Consider the following 26,964-nt stretch of genomic DNA (forward strand, 5'->3'; position numbering starts at 1 on the left):
TGAAAGTAGGATCAGGAGACTGAGTTGAATGAGCAGATGTCATCGAATTAAATGGTAGGGCAGATTGTTCGAAGTGTCAAATGACCTACTCCTGTTTCTTGTTTCTAGGCCACTAAGGAGTTTGAATAATACAGTCGTTATTTTTGATAAAGAAACTGTTTCCACTGGTGGGGGCGGGGGTCAGTAATAAGGGAGATACAACTGGAGTCTCATTGCCTCTCCTTTCATCCAGGCCTCAGGATGAAGTCACTTTTCTGATTACTCTGCACCAAGCACTTTTGTTTTGAGACCCTATAACTGTCCATCATGAACCAACAGATAGTATTTACAGGGCTATTTGGCTGTGCAGCTGTCTTCGCAGAAACTGGTAAGCGCTCACAGGTGAGCAGTTTCCGAGTACTGATCTGGATTGGTCAGTTTAAAGACTCAGTATCCCACAGGACTGGTACAGGATGGGGGTGGAGTCACTACCAAGGAGAATTGGTTCCTTTTTCTCAGAAGCCTAGCTCAGGAAAAGGCAGGAAGTGTCAGGTTCAAGCCCTTTCAGCCAAATTTTTTTTAAATAGAAGTTTAACAGTGTCATCACAGGCTTATGTATAAAGTTCTCTGCCTGAAACAGCAGTGGCTTCAGTAGTTTAGATCACAGTCAGAACCCTGTGTAAGACAATGAATCAGTTATCACAACCAATAGTCCAATCTGTGAAACGAACCATTCATTATTCTGCACAAAAAAACTTCTCAAACAGCTACACAAATGTGTCTGAACTTTGTGTTTTCACAATGTCTGTTCCGCAACATTTCAGAAAGTCAGTACACAAGTGACAGATGCAAAGGCACCAGTCAAGGTAATAAACACAGTGTTAACACACCATCCTCTATCTGAGAGCAAACACAAACTGATGCAGTGACACAGTCACTGAGATTCTCACTGTTGAAGTGTCACACTCAGTCGCCTCTTTCAGATTTAAAAGGTGCAGATTAAATTACACAAAATAATCTCATTTCACTTTCAACAAAAATGAAACAAATCTTGTCAAATTATTTGCACACGCAGCAGTCAGAGATATCAGACATGCAGAACCAAACAGCTATAGGGTGAATGCCACAGGCACAGACCCCTCTCCCATAGTGTTCCAATACTGAGAGGTTGAAATGGAATTTTCAAAATTTAGCTGGAGATGAGCAACGAGGAACAGAATCCTGGAGTGAGACTGGAATTTCTCCAAAAGGATTTAGAAAAGTCTCTTCTCATATCTGAAAAAAAATGGAAAAGAAAAATCACAGGCTCGATCTACATATTCAGTGGCTCTTTACTATCCAATCAGATACAAACAAGGAGCAGGCCTAGGCTATTCGGCCCATCAAGCTTGCTCCAATATTCAATAAGATCGTGGCTGATCTGAATACTCCATATTGAACCCTGATAAACGAAAGGGTGAAAAGTCATCAATAATCTATCCACCTCAGTCTTAAAAATGTTCAATAATTCCTTTCATTAGCTTTTCAAAGACTCTCTGGCCTTTGAGAAAAACTTCACATTATCTAAAGGACAACCCTGATTTTTAAACAGTGATCCCTAACTTCAGATTGTCACATAAGAGGAAATGTCTCCTCTCCCATCTACTGTGTCAAGGTCGCTCAAATAAGTCACCTCTTATAATCTACTTCTGATTTTATGGAACCCCATTTAAGGGATTACTTGAAGCTGAGCAAGTCTTAAGCTCAATTGTGAATAGTCAAGGAAGAGGTGAACAAACTTTCAAGATCACGAACTCAAGACACAGTTCAGTCAAACCAATGGATGTAATAGAGAATTTTCTCTGGAGTTTGAGTACGATGAAGGAATAGGCTGTTGGGATAGATAGAATATTGTATTTTATTACCTCAATTTTTTAAAAAATTGTGTTCATTATTTTCTTGGTGAAATAACAGTTTTATTGTTAATGACACAATGCTGCAGATTGGTTGTGTGTTTCAGTGAAAGACCATCTTGTTAAATTAAAACAAAACATTTCAGGGTAGCTTGTCTGTTAATATCATCAGCAGAGATCATAACAATTGGCTAAACATGAGTTTCTTTTCACAAAACCACGTTGACTCTGCTAATCACTTAGATAAATTCAAAGTGCCTGGCTCCAACTTCTTTAATAATAGCATCTCATTTGCCACACTGTACGGATTCTATGAAATATAAAGTTATAGGCCAAATACTGGAAAACAGAACAAGATCAGGCTTGCTGTATTCATCCAGCTCCAGACTGTTATTGAATATGCAGATAAGGATGGGCCAAATGGCCTTTACGTGTGCCACAGATCTCAATGATTAATTTTCCCCGGCACATGTTGAGCCTGTAGTTTAATGCTTTCTATCTCCCTCCCTTTTTGAATAAAGGAGTTACATTTATCTTGAAAATCTAATGGGACAGTCTCTAATCAAGGAATTCTAGAAAATTAAAACCATCGTATTAACTATCTCACAAGTTGCTTCATTTCAGATTCTAGGATGAAGTCCACCAGGATCTGGGCAACTGTCAATCCACAGCTCCAACAACACAGAATCATAGAAACCCTACAGTGTACGAAAGAGGCCATTCAACCCATTGAGTCTTCACCAACCCTCCAAACACCATCCTACCCAGACCCAGTCCTCTACTCTTATCCCAGTAAGCACCTATTTCCCATGGTTAAGCCACCTCACATGAACACTACAGGCAATTTAGCATGGCCAATCCACCTAACCTGCACATCTCTGGACTGTGGGAGGAAATTGGAGCACCCGGGGGAAACCCACGTAGGCACGGGGAGAATGTGCAAACTCCCCCCCCAGTCGAGGCTGGAATCGAACCCAAGTCCCTGATACTGTGAGGCAGCAGTACTAACCTGAGTCACTGTGCCACATACTGAGCTGATTCTGAACTTCCCTGCCATTTCCTGATATATTGTTACTTCCAGGATTTTACTCACATCTTCTATAATGAAGCTCGGCCCCTAGTGGCTGGAAGGGGAAAAGGAAGGAGGAGATACAGCAGGAAGTAACCACAAACTCCACAATGAGATGGAGGACAGGGACGATACTTACGAGTGCAGCCCATGAACACCACCTTCCAGCTGAGCACACAACGTTCGCTTTTCAAACTTCAGCTCCCCAGAGTACATCATGGCTCTAGAAACAGCACAAAGTCTGTCAGTGACACATGGTCACCACAGTCAGGGTAAGGTGAGACGAGATGGAGGGGGAGAGGATGGCTGGAGAGGCAACAAGAGGGGTCATAGTTGTACCTGAGCTGTGTTAGGCTCTTGGCTCCAATATCCTGGCAGCCATGTTGGATCCCAGCAATCAGGTATGGAACAAACTTGTGGATGGATCCCTTGTCCTGGACAGCACCAGACACACCCTGAGCCACTTTGATCTTATCTGACTCGCTGGAAAGAAGAAACAGAATTACTTTGGGTCAATCAATAAACAACTCCACTTTAGACACAGCAGTCTTCAGCCTGTACATATACCTCATATTTAAGGAACGTTGTTAGACCCAGCTTCCTTCACTGAAGGATAAGTCACAAAGTCCGATTTTTCAAAACAAAGAGCAATTGAGACTTTTCTGATCTAGTGCCAGAGAAATCACCAGACTCATTAAATTCATTTCCACCAGAATCTGGGTTAAACCTTTAATTTCTGCTTTTGTATCCAAGTTAAATGCCCTGCCAAACAATCTCTCCAACAGTTAATCTGCTGTCCATTGTGACATGTTGTAAATTAGTAAATTATTGATGTAAATTTCTAGCTGCTTCAGGTGATATTGAAAATCGGAAAGAGACACCCCATTTTGTAACCTGATAAAATTTGGTAGCTATTTTTCTGACCAACATGGACATTAAAAACATTTTTACGAACATACCAACACCCCTCAGATTCATAACTAACCTGAAGTAGCGGCTTTGGCTGCCCAGGTGTTTGTCCATTGCATCCAAGGAGCCCATTCCTCGATACTTCTTTAGCCTCACTCCATCAGTGAAGAAATACTCGCCAGGGGCTTCATTAGTGGCAGCCAGCAGTGATCCCATCATCACTGTCAGGAAAAGGAGGAGGATCAACAATCACAAACGAAGCCATTTCTGCATCTAACAATGAATTTGCATTTATATAATGCCTTTCACAATCTTGGGACATTGCAAAGTTCCAACAAAATACCTCGGAAGTGCAGTCACTATTCTAATGTAGGAAATATGGCAGTTAAATAGCAGTCAGCAAGCTCCCACAACCAAAACAACAATAACCTGTTGATCTGTTTTAGCAATGTCAGCTATGGGACAAATACAGGCCCTATGACACTGAGAAGAGCCACATATTCTTCAAAATCTTCACATGGAACCTCTGACATTGAGACCTTTCTTCAGAGAATACAGCCAAAACTCCCTCAGTTCGGAATTAGCCCTGCCACAACGCTGAGAATACCACCTGCCTACCGTCTGCAAGTTCCCCTCCAAGCCATCCATCATCCTGAATTGGAAATATACTGCTGTTCCTTCAGTGTCACTGAATCGAAATCTTGGAATTCCCTCAGCACATGGACTGCAGCGGTTTAAGAAGGCAGCTCACCACCACCTTCTCAAGGACATTAAATGCTGGGCCTAGCCAGCGACACTAACATCCATGAACAAATATATCAAAGAAATGTCCTGCGCTAGCAGAGTAAGCTTGGACTCTGTGCTTACATCTCAGAAGTGGGACCCTCATCTAGAAATGTGATACCGACTGAGTGAGTGTAGCATCACTGATGAACTAGAGCAGGAACACAGTCAAACCAGGCTGCTTGCCTCTGATGAAGGGTCTAGGCCCGAAATGTCAGCTTTTATGCTCCTAAGATGCTGCTTGGCCTGCTGTGTTCAACCAGCTCCACACTTTGTTATCTTTGCTTGCTTTATGGAATCAATAATTCAGCAAGGATTGGGTCCTGGAACCTTACGGTGTTTCATAGGAATGTACTGAGTGAAATAGCAGATGCTTGTTCATCTGTGTCCCGGACTTCAGTGATTCACCCACCTGTCGATGCTCCCAATGCCAGAGCCTTTGCAATATGGCCGACAGTCTGAATCCCACCATCGGCGATTACTGGCACTGAGAATCTCCTGGCGTACTCTGCAACCTTGTAAACCGCGGTGGCCTGAGGTCTCCCCACAGCCAGCACTGGGCAAGAAACAAACAAAATGTCAACAGGGGAAACAGTGGCCTCGTGGTATTATTGCTGATTAATCCTGAAAGTCAGGTAACGTTTTGGAGAACTGGGTTTGAGTCCCACCACAGCAGATGGTGGAATTTAAATTCAATAAAAATAAACCAGAATTAAGAGTCTAATAAATGACCACAAAACCATTGTCAGGAAAAGCTCTTGTTCACTCATGCCCTACAAATGACCCACAACAATGTGGCTGACTCTCAACTAACCTTTGGACAATGAACGGTCTTGGCAGAGAAGCCCACATCTCATGAATGAATATTCAAAAAAATACAGTGAGACAGGTCAGGCCATCCTACATTATACAATTCTTGGCACCTGCAGTATTTATTGCCTTTTTTCACCTCCATTGAGGACAAACTGCGTCAACCACTTGACATCCTGGTGGTTAGATGTCAACTAACAAACCTCACAGTGAGTCACTTTAGAGGGTGGTTCTGAGTCAGCTACATTGCTGTGGGTCTGGAATCACATGTAGGCCAAACCAGGTAACGATGGCAGTTTCCTTCCTTAAAAGGACATTAGTGAACCAGATGGGTTTTCACAATTTTACCCCACAATAGCTTCACGGTCAGTTTAACCCAGGCTGTTTATTTATTTTTTTAAGACTGATATTCCCCATATGGATATGAAACTGCTGTTCCCTAGATTATCAAAGAATCCTAGGATCAGGCCAGTTGGCCCAGTAAGCCCACACTCACCCTCCAAAGCTACATCCCACCCAGACCCTCCCCCATACCTCTAACCCTGGAACCTTACACTTCCCCCGTGCCTAACCCACCTAACGTGTACATCCCAGGACACTATGGGTAATTTAGCATGGCCAATCCACCTAGCCTGCACATCTTTGGACTGTGGGAGGAAACTGGAGCACCCGGAGGAAATCCACGAGGACACAAGGAGAATGTGCAAACTCCACAGACAGTTGCCAGAGGGCGGAATCAAACCAGATTCCTGGTGCTGCGAGGCAGTTTGTTAACCACTGTGCCACCCATTTTATGCAAAATAACGTTTTTAATTATCTTGTTCAGAGAGATTATAACACATCCTGTACCAAGTAGGCCTTGAACAGAGACCTCATTGTACCTACGTCAGCTTACTGAACAATTAAAGAGGAGAAAAACATTATTGTGATTTGTAACAATGGCTGGAAGGTTCTGTTAGTAACCTGTGGGGTTGAAACAATTTGGAATTGAACACATTGAGACACACATCCAATAAACACCATCTGCCTCTCGCCGACAGTCCCGTGTGCAAACTACATACCTCACCGACAGAGTTGTGTACGTGTCAGTCCTGTGTGGGGCAGGGGAGTGTGTGCATGCATTCACTCATGCAAGTATATATGTTATGCATTTACATATCAAGGCAATATCTAGAGTTGGTGGTGCTTCAACTGCCCCATGATTCCCACTTTTCCAAAACTCAAACATCACTATAAATATTTGGCTGTAAAACATGATGTTTATGAAGGCATGCTTAGGTTATAACAGCTCCTGCAATATAACAAGTTATAGCAATACCACACAACATTCTTTCAGATTCCAAATAGCAAACATCAGATTGCTGAGACACACTGGAAACTGTACATTCAGAATCTGCAAAGGTTCCAGGAATCACAAAGTGAGAATGAACACAACATAAGGACAGGGCCTTTGCAAATCAGCTCGTCACTGCAGAAATGTGCAAAGCACGCAGGACAGAGACAGAATAAAGCTTATTGCACACTATCCTATAAACCAGTCCCTGGACAAATACAACACAGGGTAGGATACAGGCCCTTTGGCACATGATGTTGTTCCTAACTTTTACCCTAAACCTAAGGTCTATCTAACCTCCACCCCTACCTTATACAGACATAGATTAAAGCTCCACCTACAATGTTCCCCATCAAACACTCCCAAGACAGGAAGAGCACACAGGGTCAGACATAGAGTAAAGCTCCCTCTACTATTAAAATGAAAGTAATGCTCGACTTAACATTGTCCCGGGACAGGGATAGCATGGGGTTAGATACAGAGTAAAGCTCTTTCTACACTGTCCGCAAATACTGACAGGACAGGGACAGCATGGGATCAGACAGACAGGAATTTGGAATTGCTCATTTGGCCCCTGGATCTACTCCTCCATTCAATAAAGCCATTGGCTGATCTGACTGAAGTCCCAACTCAGCTGTCTGTCCTCACCCCCAAGCCCTGATTCCTGGCACATATAAATAATCAGTGTATCTTGGGCTGTTTTCTACACAGAACATAGAGCAGTACAGCACTGTACAGGCCCTTCAGCCCACGATGTTGTGCAAAACTTTTACCCGAAACCTAAGGTCTATCTAACCTCAATTTCTACCTTATACTATCATCCATATGCCTATCTAATAGCCACTTCAACGCCCCTGAGGCTGACTCCACTCCCCTCTCTGGCAATGCATTCCGTGCCCCGACCACTCTCTGAGTAAAGAACCTACCTCTGACATCTGCCCTGTATCTACCTCCACTCACTTTAAAACTACGTCCCCTCGTATTAGCTACCCACACCCTGGGAAAAAACTCTGACTGTCCACTCTATCGATACCTCTGATTATTCTGTACACCTCTACTAAGTCACCTCTCTTCCTTCATCGTTCTAAACAGAAAAGCCCTAGTTCTCTCAACCTTTCCTCGTAAGACCTTCCCTCCATTCCAGGCAACATCCTGGTAAATCTCCTCTGCACCTTTTCTAATGCTTCCACATCCTTCCTATAATGAGGTGACCAGAACTGGGCACAATACTCCAGATGTGGCCGAACCAGGCTTTTGTATAGCTGGAGCATAACTTCACGGCTCTTGAACTCAATCCCTCTACATTTTCTATTTCCTTTGAATTAAATGGCTATGTTCCATTTGTCTTTCTATGTACTTGCTGAACCTGCATTCTAAAGTTTTGTGATTTATGTACAAAGACACCCAGATCCCTCGGATTGCAGAGCTCTCAGTTACAACCTCTGTTTCAACAAGATGCTGCTTTCCAATCCTCCTGCCAAAATGGACAAGTTCACATTTTCCCACACATCGGTCCATTTGCTGATATTTCGCCCACTTCCTTCACCAGTACATACCATGTTGCAGATTCCTTTAATCCTCTTCACAACCTACACGCCCATCTATTAAACCAGCAGCAAATCTCGAAACCATGCCCCTGACCCTGCGTTCAACTAACTGAAGTAGGCTGTACATTGTCAAGGCTCCAGCTCTGTTAGTGTTCACTAGCTACAGCCTGTCACCCTGAAAAGAATCATTCATCCTGATTCTATGCTGACTGTTAACTAACCAAACATCTACGTGTACCAGTGCTGTATCCCATACACCATGAACTCTTATTTTATGTCAGAACCTTTCATATGAAAATTTATCAGATGTCTTTTGGAAGTCCAGAAACAATGTCGGTTCCTCTTTGTCGACTGCGAATGTTACTTGCTAAAAGAACTGTAATAACTCAACATTGTCCACATCAAACACTCCCAGGACAGATACAGCACAGGGTTAGATACAGAATAAATGTCCCTCCACACAGTCCCTAAACATTCAAAGCAGTCCATACAGCTGGATACAGTCTATGTCTGCATTTCTACAGGATTAATAGGTGGAGTGGCCCTCGGAGGTTGTTAATCCTTTGACTGTTCCCTTGATAGTCGTGGGAAGAAAGGAAACTTTCCAAATTGCAAGTTGGGTGAGAGTAATAGCTTTTCCAGCGATGCCCAAATCCCGTGAAAGAATGGGTTAAAAAGAAAGTCATGCAGGCAGTGGTATTTAAATCCCGGGAATATATAAGAGGTCAGTGAGTCATTAACCTCAGTTAGCGCAACTGCAAGCAGATCGAGCGGACAAGAGATTGACAAATGGATAAAGGTGCTCATAACTAAAACAGTCCGAACATGCTGAAATAGCCAAAGCAGGGCAAGATCCCAGTCAAATTCATTTCAGTCTCCCAAACCCAACATGAACTCTCGTACTTCATTCTGACTAGCTGTATCAAAGATTAGTTTTCAAACAGGAAAGAATAAAATGTGATGTTTCACTATCGAGCAGAATGCCTACAGGGAACGCCAGTGAGAGTCATTATGTGTGGGACCCCATACCCCAATGAGCGCGTTACAGCGTGCGTGCGAGAGAGAAAGACCCACAGCCCAATGAGAATCGGTGTGGGTGTGGGTGTGGGACTGTACTACAGTGAGAGTTTGTGTGTGAGAGAGTGAGCGCGAGCGAGACAGAATGCGTAAGAGTGTGAGAGACCTATACTCCAGCAGGAGCCAGTGGGAATGCGATTGTACCTCAGTCAGAATCAGTGTCTCTCTCTATGTGGGACTCGTACCCCAGCAAGAGATAGCATCCATGGGACACACCCCAGTGATAGTCAGTCTCACCACAACTAGTGGGGAGGACAAAGTGTAGATCCCTCAGTTTCCTAATTTCAGGTTCACTGTCCTTGCAATATTTAGCTGCTTCAGACACTGGGAGAAGTTAAATCAGCCACAAAACTCCAATTGTAACCACAAATGGTTTTCTCTTGTCTATTCGGTCTAGCCTGGGAAAGGTGGGACATAGAGAAGCAAATAGTCAGAGCACAGCCAATCACATTTCGACCTCCGACACAACAGGCTTGAAAAGAAACTTACTGAAAGAGCCCGAGATTGTCGTTGGGAGTTTGGGGCTGAGTGTTTTAAAACCTGGAGGAATCTTGGGTGCTGCTAAAGACCAGAGAGACAGAGAGAGATGGAGATTATAGTGGAAAGCCATACCACAGAGTGAGCGAGACAGAAAGCAAAGCTGGAGGGACAGGAGTGACAATCCTGCCACACTGCATTAGAAATCTCATTCTCTCAACACAAGGTGACTATTGTGCTCACTATCCTCCACATCTGGTACACAGTTCAAGCTCAGTGTGAAAATCCAGACCCTACCTTCTCCTCCCATATAAACTACCCTAAATCTGTGCTGTTACTGTCCCTCCTGCCACTGGAAAACAAATTCTCATGAATCCTTCCCTCAAAACGCAAGATGGTTTTGAACAAACAGATTAAATCTACCTATAACCTTTCCGCTCTAAGGTGAACAATCCCAGCTTCTCCAGTCTCTCTCTACATTCACTACAGTCCCTCATCTCTGATTCTGGTCTGGTAAATCTCTTCTGCACTCTCTCCTATGTCTTTACATCCTAGCTGACATGTGGCGCCCAGAATAGAGAACAGTACTCCATTTAAAGCTGAAACAGCACTTTGTACAGGTTTGGCAATACCTCCCTGCTCTGGTATTCAATATCCCTATTAATAAAGCCCACAAAACTGATTTATTAACTGCTTTCTTTACTTGTACTGCAGCTATTAATGATGTACGCGCACATAGACAATTCTGATTGAGAAGCAGAGAGATCTATGTTATACTGTCTCCATTTTCATTCAACTATTACTTAATTAAACTTCATCTACCACTTGATCATTTTGATCTGTCCCTGTCGTTTCGGAATCTATTACTAATTCCCATCCCCTTTTCCCAATATCTCTTGGTTAAAAGAAATCACAGCAACTAGACGAGCAGACTTTGCTTCCCTCTTCACCACCCACAGCACAGCTGTTTCAGTAAACCCTCCACCTTCCCAGCAGCAAGGTGATTAGACTGTGCCATCACACCCTCCCCCCTCATTAGCTCTTGGAGAGATGAGCAGATTATTGAAACTTCCTATGACAGATATCTTTCAGGGTCAGTAGGGGTAGGCGATGACCTAGTGGTATTATCGCAGGACTGTTAATCCAGAGACCCGGAAAACATTCTGGGGACCCGGGTTCAAACCCCATCTCAGCAGATGGAGGAATTTGAGTTCAATTAAATATGTGGAGTTAAGAATCCATTGTTGATTGTTAGAAAAAAATGCCATCTGGTTCACTAATGCCTTTTAGGGAAGGAAACTGTCATCCTTACCTGGTCTGGCCTACATGTGACTCCAGACCCACAGCAATGTGCTTGACTCTGAGCTGTACTCTGGGCAATAAATGCTACCTGGCCAATGATGCCCATATCCCACCAGCAAATAAATTTAAAAAAAAACGTGAGAGGAATTCTCACACTTCAGTTGTTCAATTTCAACTAAAAACGGAAAAGGAAGAATAATACAAGCTTTGAAATCCATCAATGTGGTGATGAAATTGGTCAAATGGTCGACAGAAGCACTGTAAAACTGATAGCTATCGAAACCAACTAATATAGTGACTGGTGAATCACACAGGGGACCTGCGTGTCCTGCTGTCATTGTTTTGGGAGTGCTTAGAAACAAACCTTGCAAAGCTAGAAATAAGTTTCAAGAATTTAGGAAATCCACTGACTTAGGAAAGAGTGAGGAATGAATTACAAGCAAGAATTTCACAACGGGGCAGGGTTCTAAGCTGCTGGGATCTAATGGATAGTGCAAGGATTGGAACAATATATACAATAGAGGAAGTGCAGCTGAGAAATCCTGGCATCCATCACTGAGGTAGCCTCATGAGCAAAGGAGGATCCCAGGAGTGAGAATAAAGATACAAACAGATGCTGAGCTGAGCTGATAGACAGTCAATGATTGGTTAGGTCAGGACTCAATATTACCTTCTTGTGTGATACAGATGGATCCACTTCCCATTCCGACTCTCAGGGCATCCACTCCAGCATCAATCAGATTCTTGGTCTGTGCTGCAGTCACAACTGACAGAAATAGGGACAGGGAGAGACAGAAGAAAATAGTAAGTCATTCCATAAGAGGAGGTCGATCACTTGCCTTAAGCAGCATGTAGGAATAATTTCCTCAAACCTTGCAGGGATGGGGACTTTGGATCATGCAGAAAAAACTTTTGGGGCGGGGGGGGGTATTCTCCCATAGCACGTTTCAAAAACAAAACCCTAGCGCCAGCCAATATTTAGTCGCTCAATCAACATCATCTATACCAATTACTTGGTCATTAGAAGGGGGAGCTTAGTAGGAACTTGCTGTGTACTGCTGTGGGGAGGTGTGATGTAGCAGTAATATCACAGGATTAATAATTCAGATGCAGCTGGTGGAATTAACATTAAATAATTAAATCTGGAATTGAAAGCTAGTTTCAGTGACGGTGACCACGAATCTGTATATTGTTGTTAATGCCCTAAAACCAGAGATTGGAACAGATAGTTATCGCAGGCACAAAGGCCTGAATGGACTCTTTCTGGTCTTTAACTTTTTCTATAATTCTCTAAACACTAAAAAAATGCTAGACTATCTTCCATTAATTTTGGAGATTTTTGTTTAATTGTTCATATTTACAGGGGATGTGGATATCACTGGCTGGTCCAGCATTTATTGCCCCATCCCTAATTATCCTTGAAGGCGGTGATGAGCTGTTTTTGTGAACTGATGCAGTTCGTGTGTTGTAGGTTGACCCATGCTGCGGTTAAGGAAAGCAGTTTGGGGAGTGGGAAGGCTTAGCAGAATTTATTTTCCACAGTGAGCTCTGGCGATCCTGAGCATGCTGCCTAAAAAGGCTATAGAAGCAGATTCAATAAAAACATTCAAAAGGAATCAGATAAAGTCCTGAAAAAAGAGAAGTCTGCAGGGCTATGGATTCACAGCAGGGGAGTGGGGCCAACTGGCTAACTCTTTCCAAGAATCAGTACAAACACAATGGGCTGAATGGCAGCCACTTTGTCAGATTTGTTAACAATACACGAAGAGTTACATCACCACACTTCAAGTGAGCATTACCAAGGAGTTTCAGTAATGTGAAATGTTGCTGAATTTCACCCAGAGTAACAGAGGGAGCAAACTGAATGAGAGATAATGGGAACTGCAGATGCTGGAGAATCCAAGATAATAAAATGCGAGGCTGGATGAAGACAGCAGGCCAAGCAGCAACTCAGGAGCACAAAAGCTGACGTTTCGGGCCTAGACCTTTCATCAGAGAGGGACTCAGATAAGCGACAGAAATTACCATTTCCACCGATAACTTGCAGGTCTGGATACTTCTCCTTGATGTGTTTAATCATCTCAATTTGGAAGATGGAATTCCCTTGGGAGGAATCCTGTGGACACAGTTGGGGCGGGGGGGGGAAGAGAAAGAGTGGATAAAGAGATGGAGAAAGAGGAGGAAAGAAGCAAGAAGGAACAGAGAAAAGTGGAGACAGCAACAACAGTGCATTAGCTTCCAGCATCTAATTATGTCTCCACACAGCCTTGTCACAAACTGAGCCTCCCTGGGTCCCCCACACACATTTCCACAACTTGTTTACTGTTCTCTGTTATACATTTGTGTTCAAGTCACACCAAACATCTACTGGATGTCATATTAAAATTCTCAGATGCAGATTATACATCATAGAATCCCTAGTGTGGAAACAGGCCCTTCGGCCCAACAAGTCCAACCCTTGGAGCATCCCATCCAGACCCAAACCCCTATAACCCACCTAATCTATACATCCCTGAACACTACGGGCAATTTAGCACAGCCGATCCACCTAGCCTGCACATCTTTGGACTGTGGGTGGAAACCGGAGCACCTGGAGGAAACCCAACCTGGACAGTGGGAGAACGTGCAAACTCCACACAGACAGTTGGCCGAGGGTGGAATAAAACCTGGGTCGCTGGCGCTGTGAGGCAGCACTGCTACACTGAGCCACCGTGCTGCTACCACCGTGATCCTACTACCACTCTGATTAGGGCGGCTCAAACAGGGAAGGGGTAATGGTGGGGTTTTTTTTAAAGAAAGGCCTGTCTTGGCATGAGTTCACTGCCCAAGTTGGCTGCTGTTTGTGACATTACAGCAGTAACACAGTATTTTATTGGCTGTATCTTGCATTGGGACACACAGAGGATGGGAAAGGTGCTTGAGGAATGCAAAGCATTCTTTAGGACAAACTGGAGAAGTTGTGTTTGATTGCAAACAAGAGTGAGTGCTGATTTGTGGTGATTGGTACCAAAGGAACTCACCAGGACCACGGCATCCACACCAGCCTGCACCAAGAGATCCAGCCGGTACTTGTCATCTGCATGAGTACCGATTGCAGCTCCACACAGCAGCTGTTTCTTGCAGTCTTTCGATGCGAATGGATAATCACGATTCTTCTTCAGGTCAGTTCGGGCAATGAGAGCCACCAACTCGTCATTATCATTAACGATGGGCAGCTTCCCTGAGACAGAGACACAAGACCGTCAGGGGAGGGGGTCCTGGGGCCACAGGGCCATATGATATTTAACAGCAGCTACTTGCTCAGTTGGACTGCAATCTCTGACAACCGAGCTGAGTAGCAGTCATCAGTAGTAACAAGAAGCTCTTGCTGGATCACAGAATTACAGAAAACATTTAACCCACTCCTCTAATTAGTCTCCTGTAATCTCATTGTCCAAATATTGTAACTGTTATCCCAGAGTTATTCACACCATCTTCAAATGAGGACAGTTTCAAAAGCCTGAGATTCTGCTTTTATACAAACTTATAAATCCTGCAATCCTCTGATCTTCTCAGCATTGACTAATCCACTGACTGCCCACAGATTTAAGAAACCAGCAGACACAGAATTCACACAGAAATGACAACTCTGTCATCACCGATGGTTTGGGTTCAGTCTCAGGTGGGTGCGCCTGCTCCTTTTACCTTTCTTACTCCGCTGCAGGATCTCATTTGCTTTTTTCAAAGTGACAGCAGCCGGGGCAACCACCAGATCCTCCCTCTTTGTCATGACCTGATGCAGAAACATGATAACAGTCTCAGCTACAGGTTAACATATAGTGTAATGTCCAACAGGAGATGACCCACCCCCACCCTACTCTCCCCAACGATACAACTCCCATTTGGTTTTCCATAGACCTAGACCATTTTGCTTCCCTCTCTCAAGGTCCCACTGTTTTGCCTGAAGCTAGACTGAGTCAATTTTAATATCATTCCAGTCAATGAGAATTCATCTCACCAATCTCAACCTTCCACAGTCTACGGGGAATGATGACAGTCACCACACTATCTCCAAGTAAGAGATCTTTACTCCTGGGGAGACGGTGATGTTAATTTCGCTGGACCGGTAATCTAGGGGCACAGGCTCAGGTCGGAAGTTAAACTCAATTAACAAATATGGAATTGTGTGCTAGTCCAAGTGATCAGAAGCCCAATGGTGTGGACACAGGCCATTCAGCCCATCAAGTCCATTTGGATCCTCTCAAGAGCATTCCAACCAGACCAAACCCCCTATTAACTCTGCATTTCCCAGGGCCAATCCATCTAACCCGCACATCTTTGGATTGTGGGAGGAAACCGGAGGACCTGGAAGAAACCCAAATAGACACAGGACAAAGTGCACACTGCATGCAGACACAGTCACCCAGGAGTGGAAGTGAACCCAGGTCCCTGGTGCTGAGAGGCAGCAGTGCTAACCACTGAGCCCAGTGCTGCCCAAATACTGACAATGACATAATCTGTGATTGTTGTAAAAACCCATCTGTTTCACTCACGTTCTTCTGGGAATCTGCCGTCTTTACCTGGTCTGGCCTCTGAAATGGCCGAACAAGTTATTCAGTTCAAAGGCAACAAATGATGGCACTGCGTCTCATGAAAGAATAAAGATCCCAGGAAGAACTCAGAAAAATCACTGATTCCCCTGAACCTGGCAATCAAATAGGAACCTTCACAGACAAAAGCTGGATTCCAGCCACCCTCCAGTGGACACAAACACACTGAGCCTACCTCAGCCAGGGAAAGATCATGCTCTTTTTCTGTCAAAAAGTCAATGTCACGAGAGGAGATAATTCCCACCAGCCTCCCACCCAGTTTTCCAGTGTCCGTGATGGGAATTCCACAGAATCCATGGCGAGCTTTGGCTTCAAACACATCCCGCACCTTATCCGAGGAGCTCATGACAACTGGGTCAATGATGAATCCCTGCTCGTATTTCTACAACACAAATTTAAAACAGAAATAAATTGTAAGGAGAGAAACAAACGCAGACACTAGTTACATCAACTGGAAAACAGTGGAACCTATCACCAAAAGCCCCACTCTCCAATCTCAGCCTCTATCCTCCCATCCTTTCCTCTCGCAATTATCCTGTCCCCCTTTCTCTCAGGAATACATGGAGTTTGTTGCTGATTGCATGGACTGCGTCACTGACCAGGCAGCGTTTATTGCCCATCGGGTCTGCAGTCACGTGTTTTAAAGAACATAAATCTTCGGAACATTCCATATCATCCACCTCAAGTCTGATCATTTAATAAAAAAGGAAGAGGCTTTTGATCTAGTAATCTACTTCCTTGAGTCTTCCTGTCGACTCTCAACCAGCTTACTTCCCCATTTTCTGAAGACCAAATGTGCATCTCCTGCACCTTTCCTTGGAAGAGAAACACAGGAATTCGGCTACTGCTTCATTATCCCGATGGGCAGGAATCACGGTGTGCTAACATTCTGAGTCCGTACCTTCACTTTGCGGACTTCGTTTGCCTGGAACTCTGGGGTACAGTTGTGGTGGATGAACCCAATTCCTCCCATCAGCTGTGATTTGAATAGAAAGCAACAGGAGTTAGCAGCAACACTATCCCCACACTCTGAATAGGAGCCAAACATAGGCTCAGCAATAACTCCAGCAACACAATCATGACAGCCGTTCCATTTCAAGAAGAGAATTTAACTCATCACAAGCTGTACTGAAACACACAAACACTTAACCTGTTAAATAACAAAATACCATGAAGAGCTCGAGATGGTGCAAGACAAGGGGATAAAGAAATTCTGGATCAATAACCACATTCCCTATCAGGAATCAAGTTACATCAAACAGCCCCAATTCCACTTGCATTGCATTAATCTCAAACAAAGTTCTGCTCAGTCAACATGGCATGCAGTTCCTCAGCAAAGGGGCTCATAGAAATACACCAGCACTCAGGTTCAAGGAAGCAACTCACCACCACTTTCTTGATATGAGGGCGGCACGGTGGCTCAGTGGTTAGCACTGCTGCCTCACAGCACCAAGGGCCCAGATTCAATTGCAGTCCCGGGTGACTGTGTGGAGTTTGTACATTCTCCCCGTGTCCACGTGGGGTTCCTCCAGGTGTTCCAGTCTCCCACAGTCCAAAGATGTGCAGTCTAGGTGGACTGGCCATGCTAAATTGCTCATAGTGACTAAGGGTGGGAAATGCAGGGATAGGACAATGGGCGAGTCTGGGTGGGATGCTCTTTGGACGGTCAGTGTGGACTTGATGGAGCAAATGGCCTGCTTCCAGACTGTAAGGATTCTATTTAATAATCTCGATCTTGGAATTCAGGAGACAACTTCAAAGCTTGCAGATGAAACAAAACTTGGAAGAGTTGTAAACAATGAGATCAATGTGAAGTTTCTAAAGGACATTAACTTGTCAATGGAATGGGCAGATGAGGTTCGACGCAGAGAAGTGTAAGCTGTTGCACTTTTGTCAAAAGAACATAATGGTATTAGAAAATAGGAGGCATAACTCTAAAGGGTGTGCAGAAGCAGAGGGACCTGAGTATATATGTGCACAGATCATTGAAGGTGGAAGGGCGGTTGGAGAAAGCAGTTAGTGAAACGTACAGTCCTTGACTTTATCAATAGGATCCTAGAGTACAAGAGAACGTGGTGATGCTGAACTTGTACAAAGCTCTTGTTAGACCTCAGCTGGAGCACTGTGTACATCACGTTATAGGAAGCTGTGGGTGCATTGGAGAGTGTGCAGAAGTGATTTACTAGCATAGTGTCAGGAGTGGGAAACTTCAGCTGTGAGGATAGACTGAAGAAATTGGGACTATTCTTCTGGGAGAGAAGGTGGCTGAAAGGAGATCTGAAAGTGGCTGTCGAAACCGTGAGTAGAGAACGTGAACCTGTTTCTGCACATAAAAGGAGCCAAGGTGAGAGAGAATGGATTTGAAATGAATAGTTAGGGTACTGCCTAGAATTTGTGGTGGAAGCAGGTTCAATTGACGATTTAAAGAGGGTATTGGATAGCTTTTTTTGACAGTAATGTTGCACGGGGATATGGCAAAAAGACAGGACATTGGCATTAGATAGTGGACTGGTAGAGGTTGATGGGCTGAATGGCCACCTCCTGCACTATATCAATTATATGACGGTTTGCACATTCTATGATGGTTAGATCAGCAATGGTGCAGCACACAGGCTCAGAGGTGTGCAGCAAAGACAGTAATTGTTTTATAGATAAGTGCATCAGATTCAGAAACAACAGATCCCAGACTGAGGACACGGTTTCTCATTCTCTGTACATTATCATAATTGCTAAAACAAAAAGGTGCGGGATGGGGTGTAGCTCTAGGATGGGCCCCATGCCACTTACCGCCATTGCAATGGCCATATTAGACTCAGTTACTGTGTCCATTGGAGAGGAGACCAGTGGGGTCTTTAAAGTGATCTTCTTTGTAAGTGCTGAAGTGAGATCCTATCAAGAGACAGAGAATTAAACAACACATAGTCTGAAGGATTTACCCAGATAGTCAAGTGAATTCCTATTCGTTCATTAGCCCATCTTTGTCCAACAATAAAACCACCACCACCATGACTGCCACAATTCTCCAGAAAAATCCACACCTTCCCGGCTCTGTTAGCAACTCAGGAGATGACAGCAATACAAACAGTTCACACACTTAACAATCTGCAAAGAGCATTAAAAAGCATTAAGAGTCCATAATAAAGATGACGGACGGTGTACAGGGGGATGTCATGCTGAACGTTTACAAGCTGCTGGTCAGGGCCAGCCTGAAATATTTTGGTTAATTCTGAACACAACACCTTAGCAAGGATGTCCAGGGCCTAGACAAGGCACAGAGGTGAAGTAAAATAGCACCAGACATGCAGGGCTTCAGGTAATACGGAGAGACTGGGTTTAATCTAAGCATAGAAAGCTCAGGGAGTATTCAATTCAGGGGTTTAAAATCAGGGGTGAATAAAGAGAAATTGTTTCCAGTAGCAGCTGCGGCAGTAACCAGAGAGGAAACGGAGAGAATGCTATTTTTAACACAAAGTCATGATCTTGAACTTATTTGAAGTCATTCATAAAAATGTCCAGTGTTTAAACTTATCCAACAGCTTTATCTTGAAGTTTAGTCCTAATACTCACCACCTCATCAGAGGTAAAATCGATATATCCAGGCAGGATGAGGAAATCACTGAGAGAGACAGAGAAAGAGAAACATCAGCAACATTTAAACATAAGACCATAAGATAGAGGAATAGAAGTAGGCGATTCAGCCCATCGTGTCTGCTCTCCCATTCAATCATGACTGATATGTTTGTCAACCCCATTCTCCTGCCATCTCCCCATAATCCTTGATTCCCTTACCAATCAAGAATCTATGACTGTCTTAAAGACACTCAAATGACTTGGCCTCCACAGCCCAGCTCAATGAAGAGTGCAGGAGAGCATACCTGAAGATGAGGCACCAATCTGGTGAAGCCACTAAACAGGAATACTTGCACGCTAAGCAACAAAAGCATCAAGTAATAGACAGAGCTAAGTGATCCCACAACTAATGGATCAGATCTAAGCTCTGCAGTCCTGCCACATCCAGTCGTGAATGGTGGTGAACAACTAAACAACTCACTGGAGGAGGAGGCTCTACAAATATCTCCATCCTGAATGATGGAAGAGCCCAGCACATCGGTGCAAAAACCCAAAGCATTCATAGTAATCTCCAACCTGAAGTGCTGAGTGGATAATCCATCTTGGCCTCCTCCAGTGGTCCTCAGCATCACAGATACCAGTCGTCAGCCAATTCGATTCACTCCACGTGATATCAAGAAACAATTGGAGACACTGAATACTGCAAAGACCACGGGCCCTGACAACATTCTGGCAATAGTACTGAAGACTCGTACTCTAGAACTTGCTGCTCCCCCTAGCCAAGCTGTTCCAGTACAGTTACGACACTAGCGTCTACCCGACAATGTGAAAAATTGCCCAGGTATGTCCTGTACACAAAATGCAGGACAAATCCAACCCGGCCATTTACTATCGCATCAGTCTACTGTTGATCATCAGTAAAGTGATGCGAGGTGTCATCAACAGTGCTATCAAGCAGCACCTACTCAGCGACACATGACACATAAGAAGATGGTTGTGGTTGTCGGAGATCAGTCATCGCAGCTCCAGGACATCTCTGCAGAAGTTCCTCAGGAAGGGTCATAGGCCCAACCAGCTTCAGCTGCTTCATCAATGACCTTCCCTTCATCATACATCAGAAGTGCAGATATTCGCTGATAATCGCACGTTTGTGACTCATTAGATACTGAAGCAGTCCGTGTTCAAATGCAAAAAGATCTGAGCAATATCCAGGCTTGGGCTGACAAGAACATTCACGCCACACAAATGCCAGGCTATGACCATCACCAGTAAGAGATCTAACCATAACTCCTTGACATTCACTGGTGTTATCATCACTGATTTCCCCACTATTAACATCCTGGGAACTATCACTGAGCAGAAACTCAACTGGGCTTACCACATCAACACAGTGGCTACAAGAGAAAGTAAGAGGCTAGAAATACTGTGAAAAATAACTCACCTCCTGACTCCCCTAAAGCCTGTCCACCATCAACGAGTGTGATGGAATACTCCCCACTTGCCTGGATGGGTGCAGCCTCAACAACACAAGAAGCTTGACACCATCCAGGACAAAACAGCTGCTTGACTGGCACATCTACAAACCTCCCACTCCCTCCACCATTGACTCTCAGTAGCAGCAGTGTGTATTATCTACAACATGCACTGCAGAAATTCATCAAAGATCCTCAAGTAGCACCTTCCAAGCCCATGCCCACTTCCATCAAGAAGTTCACCACCGCTTTCAAGCCATTCACTCCCAAATGTTTACCGCCTTCTCCCACAAATATATTGACACTATTCACTTTGAACACTCCCTTTGGGAGCAAGTTCCACATTCTTCCCATTCCCTAGATGACAAGGTTTCACCTGAATTTCCCACTGAGTTTGTTCATGGCTCTCTTACCTCAACAGCCCCAACAGATCTGGACTCAATCCCACACTTGAAAGCATCTTCTCAACAGCAGCAGTAGCGACACACTCTTCATTTTAAAAACCTCAATAAAATCACTCCAAACCTTCTCATTTCTCAATTAAAGAGCCCTAAGTATTCAATCCTTTCTGTCAGTAATATTATAATAATTCATCTCAGTAAATTATCTCTAGTCACCAGTGTCTGTACATCCTCTTATAAGACAACTCCCAGTGCAGTCTGACCAAGGTTCAAGACAATTTGATATCTTCTCTGCCTTCCTATTTCGTTCCTTTACGAAAGAACCCCAGCGGTTATTTCCTTCTGCATTTTTATGGCTTTAGCGACTTGCACCTGTAACTCTGGATCCCTCTGCTCGTTAAATCCATTCTAACCCAGATTTTTCAGCAGCAGTAATGGTGCAGGGATCCCGACGCAGAAGCTAGCGGGCATCCACAATACATTGTATTGTAGAAGTATCTATGCCCAAGGACCGCAGCAGTTCAGTGCCTTATTTTCCAGGGCAATTAAGGACAGGAAATTCTCAGAATCTCACTGTCCCGTGACAAATCTCGTGGCACAGAATCAATTTTCAGCCTGAACTGGAATTAAACAAATACAGCTTCATCTCGTGTTTTCAATATTTAATAGTGTTCTGCTTTTGCCGATTATTAAACTCAATAACAGTCTGTTAAGCAAATCAACTTATCTTACAAGTCATCACCACGTAACTTAAACAGTTTCCATTAGATCTCTAAACCACAGAGCTCCAATCCAAAGATGGAGACAGGCAGCGAGTTCCAAAGGTACTGACTGCCCCCTGGCTCCTGCACATGGGAGTGCACTAGCAAGCTATTTGACTATGAGGTGCTCCAACTGGTCCTTCTACCAGACAATATTGCTTGCAAATATTTGCCCCAACGAATCAACCTCCCCATTTGGAGACTGAATAGGATACAGTGCCTGGAAGGGGAGGGGTTTTTAGCTGTGACGGGCAGCATGTTGGTGCAGACTTGGAGGGCCGAAGGGCCTGTTCCTGTACCGTAATTGTCCTTGTTCATTGAATCTCACTTTGATGACCACTCTGGTCAGAGGGTCACTTGTGGGGCCTTTAAAGGTGGTGTTCATAAATGAATTAGCTCATACAGGCTCAATGGATGAAAATATGACTTGCAGCCTCAACTACATGGAGCTTCAGCAATCACAATCTGCAAGTTAGAACAGGCACAGAAAGCTCTTTGGCTCTTCTCAGCTGTCATATCATGAGAATTGACACCTCCACATCTGTCATTTCCATCTCTTTGAAAACAAACTTCAGAGAGGGGCCATCCTTATGAGCCTAATCAATCAGGTATTATATTCAACCCTGCAGAACACTGGACCTCACAATCAAAGGCACCACTCCTGAAATACCAATTTATGCACAATGAAATCCAGTAAATGTCAAATACACATCGGTCACTCATCCTTAAATAACGGCCCACTCTTCTTGCAGTAAGAGCCAAGAGTGAAGGTGCAGCGTGGGGGTCACTGGTTGGACAAGCATATGCCCTAATTACCCATGAGAAGGTGAGGACAAACTACCGACTGAAAAACTGCTGCAGTCACAGACCCCCCGACTCCCGTCCTTCCCCCACCTCCCGTCCTTCACTCACCCACCCCCAACCTCACCACGGTCCCTTCCTCTCCCCACCATGGTCCCTTCCACCTCCCGTCCTTACCCCTCTCCCGCTACGATCCCTTCCCCCACCCTCGGCTGTTCCCCACCCAACCATAGTCCCTCTCCCTCCATCACTCCCCAACCAACCACGGTCCCTCTACCCCACTCCCTCCTCCTCCCCCCGCAAACATGGTCCCTCTCCCCCCTCACCCACCAACCACGGTCCCTCTCCCTCCCTCCCTCCCACACCACGGTCCCCCTCCCCAACGCCCACACCACGCCCCCCCTCCCACGGCCTCCGCCCCCCCCACAACCACGGTCCCCCCCCACCCCTCCCCACCCTCCACCACCACGGTCCCCCCCACCCCTCCCCCAACCACGGTCCCCCCACCCCTCCCCCCACCACGGTCCCCCCCACCCCTCCCCCCACCACGGTCCCCCCCCACCCCTCCCCCCACCACGGTCCCCCCCCCACCCCTCCCCCCACCACGGTCCCCCCCACCCCTCCCCCCCCACAACCACGGTCCCCCCCACCACCCCTCCCCCCCTCCACCACCACGGTCCCCCCCACCACTCCCCCCCCAACTCCCCAACCACGGTAAACCCCCCCCCCACCACGGTCCCTCTCCCCCACTCCCTCCTCCTCCTCCCGCAAACATGGTCCCTCTCCCCACTCCCCAACCAACCACGGTCCCTCTCCCTCCCACCCTCCCCAACCACGGTCCCACTCCCCAAGCACGGTCCCCCACCCTCCCCAACCACGGTCCCCCTCCCTCCCCAACCACGGTCCCGGTCCCCCTCCCCAACCACGGTCCCGGTCCCCCTCCCCAACCACGGTCTCGGTCCCCCTCCCCAACCACGGTCTCCCCTCTCCCCTCCGCCAACCATGGTCATGGTCCCGGTCCCCACCCCCACACTCTCCAACCATGGTGCCCCCCACCCCCCCACCACGGTCCCCCCCCCCCACCCCACTCCCCAACCACGGTCCCCCCCCCACCCCACTCCCCAACCACGGTCCCCCCCCATCCCTCCTCCCCACTCCCCAACCACGGTCCCTCTCCCCGACTCCCTCCTCCTCCCTCCGCAAACATGGTCCTTCTCCCCCCTCCCCCACCAACCACGGCGCCCCCCCCCCCCAAAACCACGGTCCCGGTCCCGCTCCACCCCACTCCCCAACCACGGTCCCCCCCTCTCCTCTCCCGCCCCCCCCCCAACCACGGTCCCCCCCTCTCCTCTCCCGCCCCCCCCCCAACCACGGTCCCCCCCTCTCCTCTCCCCCCCCCCCCAACCACGGTCCCCCCCTCTCCTCTCCCCCCCCCCCCAACCACGGTCCCCCCCTCTCCTCTCCCCCCCCCCCCAACCACGGTCCCCCCCTCTCCTCTCCCCCCCCCCCCAACCACGGTCCCCCCCTCTCCTCTCCTCTCCCCCCCCAACCACGGTCCCCCCCTCTCTTCCCCCCCCCCCCCAACCACGGTCCCCCCCTCTCTCCCCCCAACCTCTCCCCCCCGCCACAAACCACGGTCCCCCCCTCTCTCCCCCCCGCCCCCAACCACGGTCCCCCCCTCTCTCCCCCCCGCCCCCAACCACGGTCCCCCTCTCTCCTCTCCCCCCCCCCCCAACCACGGTCCCCCTCTCTCCTCTCCCCCGCCCCCCCCCCCCCAACAACGGTCCCCCTCTCCCCCGCCCCCCCCCCAACCACGGTCCCCCTCTCCCCCGCCCCCCCCCACAACCACGGTCCCCCTCTCCCCCGCCCCCCCCCCCCAACCACGGTCCCCCTCTCCCCCGCCCCCCCCCCCCCAACCACGGTCCCCCTCTCTCCTCTCCTCTCCCCCCCCCCCAACCACGGTCTCCCTCTCTCCTCTCCTCTCCCCCCCAACCACGGTCCCCCTCTCTTCCCCCCCCCCCACCACGGTCCCCCTCCTCCTCCCCCCCCCCACCCCGGTCCCCCTCTCTCCTCTTCCCCCCCCCCCCCCACGGTCCCCCTCTCTCCTCTTCCCCCCCCCCCACCCCGGTCCCCCTCTCTCCTCTCTCCCCCCCCCCCCCACCCCGGTCCCCCTCTCTCCTCTCTCCCCCCCCCCCCCCACCCCGGTCCCCCTCTCTCCTCTCTCCCCCCCCCCCCCCCCCGGTCCCCCTCTCTCCTCTCCCCCCCCCCCCCAACCACGGTCCCCCTCTCTCCTCTCTCTCTCCCCCCCCCCCCCCACCACGGTCCCCCCCTCTCCTCTCTCTCCCCCCCCACCCACCACGCCCCCCCCCCAACCACGGCCCCCCCCCCCAACCACGGTCTCCCTCTCTCCTCTCCTCTCCCCCCCAACCACGGTCCCCCTCTCTTCCCCCCCCCCACCACGGTCCCCCTCCTCCTCCCCCCCGCCACCACGGTCCCCCTCTCTCCTCTTCCCCCCCCCCCACCCCGGTCCCCCTCTCTCCTCTCCCCCCCCCCCCCCCCGGTCCCCCTCTCTCCTCTCCCCCCCCCCCCAACCACGGTCCCCCTCTCTCCTCTCTCTCTCCCCCCCCCCCACACCACGGTCCCCCTCTCTCCTCTCTCTCTCCCCCCCCCCCACACCACGGTCCCCCCCTCTCCTCTCTCTCCCCCCCCCCCCACACCACGGTCCCCCCCTCTCCTCTCTCTCCCCCCCCCCAACCACGGCCCCCCCCCCCCCAACCACGCCCCCACGCCCCCCCCCCCAACCACGGTCCCCCCCCCCCCAACCACGGTCCCCCTCTCTCCCCCCCCCCCCAACCACGGTCCCCCCCCCCCCCAACCACGGTCCCCGGCCCCCCGCCCCCCCCCCCCAACCACGGTCCCCGGTCCCCCGCCCCCCCCCAAACCACGGACCACGGTCCCCCCCCCCCCCAACCACGGTCTCCCCCCCCCCCCCCCAACCACGGTCCCCGGCCCCCCCAACCACGGTCCCCGGCCCCCCGCCCCCCCCCCCCAAACCACGGTCCACGGTCCACGGTCCCCGGTTCCCCCCCCCCCAACCACGGTCCCCGGCCCCCCCAACCACGGTCCCCGGCCCCCCGCCCCCCCCCCCCAAACCACGGTCCACGGTTCCCCCCCACCCCCCCAACCCACGGTCCCCCCCCCCCCCCCAACCACGGTCCCCCCCCCCCCCCCCAACCACGGTCCCCGGCCCCCCCAACCACGGTCCCCGGCCCCCCGCCCCCCCCCCAAACACGGTCCACGGTCCACGGTCCCCGGCCCCCCGCCCCCCCCCAAACCACGGACCACGGTCCCCCCCCCCCCCAACCACGGTCTCCCCCCCCCCCCCCCCCAACCACGGTCCCCGGCCCCCCCCAACCACGGTCCCCGGCCCCCCGCCCCCCCCCCCCCAACCACGGTCCCCGGCCCCCCGCCCCCCCCCCCCCAACCACGGTCCCCCGGCCCCCCCCCCAACCACGGTCCCCGGCCCCCCAACCACGGTCCCCGGCCCCCCGCCCCCCCCCCAAACCACGGTCCACGGTCCACGGTCCACGGTCCCCGGTTTCCCCCCCCCCCCCCCCCCAACCACGGTCCCCCCCCCCCCCCCCCAACCACGGTCCCCGGCCCCCCGCCCCCCCCCCACCACGGTCCACGGTTCCCCCCCCCCCCCCCCAACCACGGTCCCCGGTCCCCGGCCCCCCGCGCCCCCCCCAAACCACGGTCCCCGGCCCCCCCCCAAACCACGGTCCACGGTCCCGGTCCACGGTCCCCCCCCCCAACCCACGGTCTCCCCCCCCCCCAACCACGGTCCACGGTCCACGGTCCACGGTCCACGGTCCACGGTCCACGGTTCTCCCCCCCCCCCCCCCACGGTCTTCTCCCCCCCCCCAACCACGGTCTTCTCCCCCCCCCCCCCCAACCACGGTCCCGGTCCCCCTCCTCCTTCCCCCCTCACTTGTAGGTGAGTCCCTCTCCGGCCCCGAACAGTTGTTGTCCGCTCTGCCCATCCTGCGGGACGTAGCTGGTGCCGCCGCTGATGAGGAACTGAGCGGGGGCGGCGAATCCGGGGCGATCGGGGCTCGGGGCCCGGGGCTCGACAACAGGCCGCTCCGACATCAGCGCGCACGAGGGTGCCCGGATATCCGGCAGGCGGTAG

The 26,964-nt window shown here is 49.1% G+C and overlaps 1 protein-coding gene across 2 annotated transcripts; it reads right to left on the reverse strand.

Annotated features, from left to right (window-relative positions):
• Positions 1-691: 691 nt before the first annotated feature.
• On the reverse strand, positions 692-26,964 carry impdh2 (IMP (inosine 5'-monophosphate) dehydrogenase 2). 2 transcript variants are annotated; one of them, XM_048547314.2, is made up of 15 exons: positions 26,764-26,964; positions 19,335-19,383; positions 18,555-18,656; positions 16,669-16,743; positions 15,943-16,149; positions 14,863-14,950; positions 14,199-14,398; positions 13,204-13,294; positions 11,849-11,944; positions 9,889-9,960; positions 5,045-5,188; positions 3,926-4,070; positions 3,280-3,423; positions 3,080-3,163; positions 692-1,254 (listed from the first exon to the last, which is right to left on the reverse strand). In XM_048547314.2, the coding sequence occupies exons 1-15, from the start codon at positions 26,922-26,924 to the stop codon at positions 1,233-1,235; spliced, it is 1,680 nt and encodes a 559-aa protein (XP_048403271.1). In that variant the 5' UTR covers positions 26,925-26,964; the 3' UTR covers positions 692-1,232. The 2 variants fall into 2 exon arrangements, with proteins under 2 accessions (XP_048403271.1, XP_048403272.1); XM_048547315.2 differs by lacking the exon at positions 9,889-9,960 and having other exon boundaries at positions 26,764-26,963.

Source organism: Stegostoma tigrinum, chromosome 11 (genome assembly GCF_030684315.1).
Source record: "Stegostoma tigrinum isolate sSteTig4 chromosome 11, sSteTig4.hap1, whole genome shotgun sequence".
Taxonomy (NCBI): Eukaryota; Metazoa; Chordata; class Chondrichthyes; order Orectolobiformes; family Stegostomatidae; genus Stegostoma; species Stegostoma tigrinum.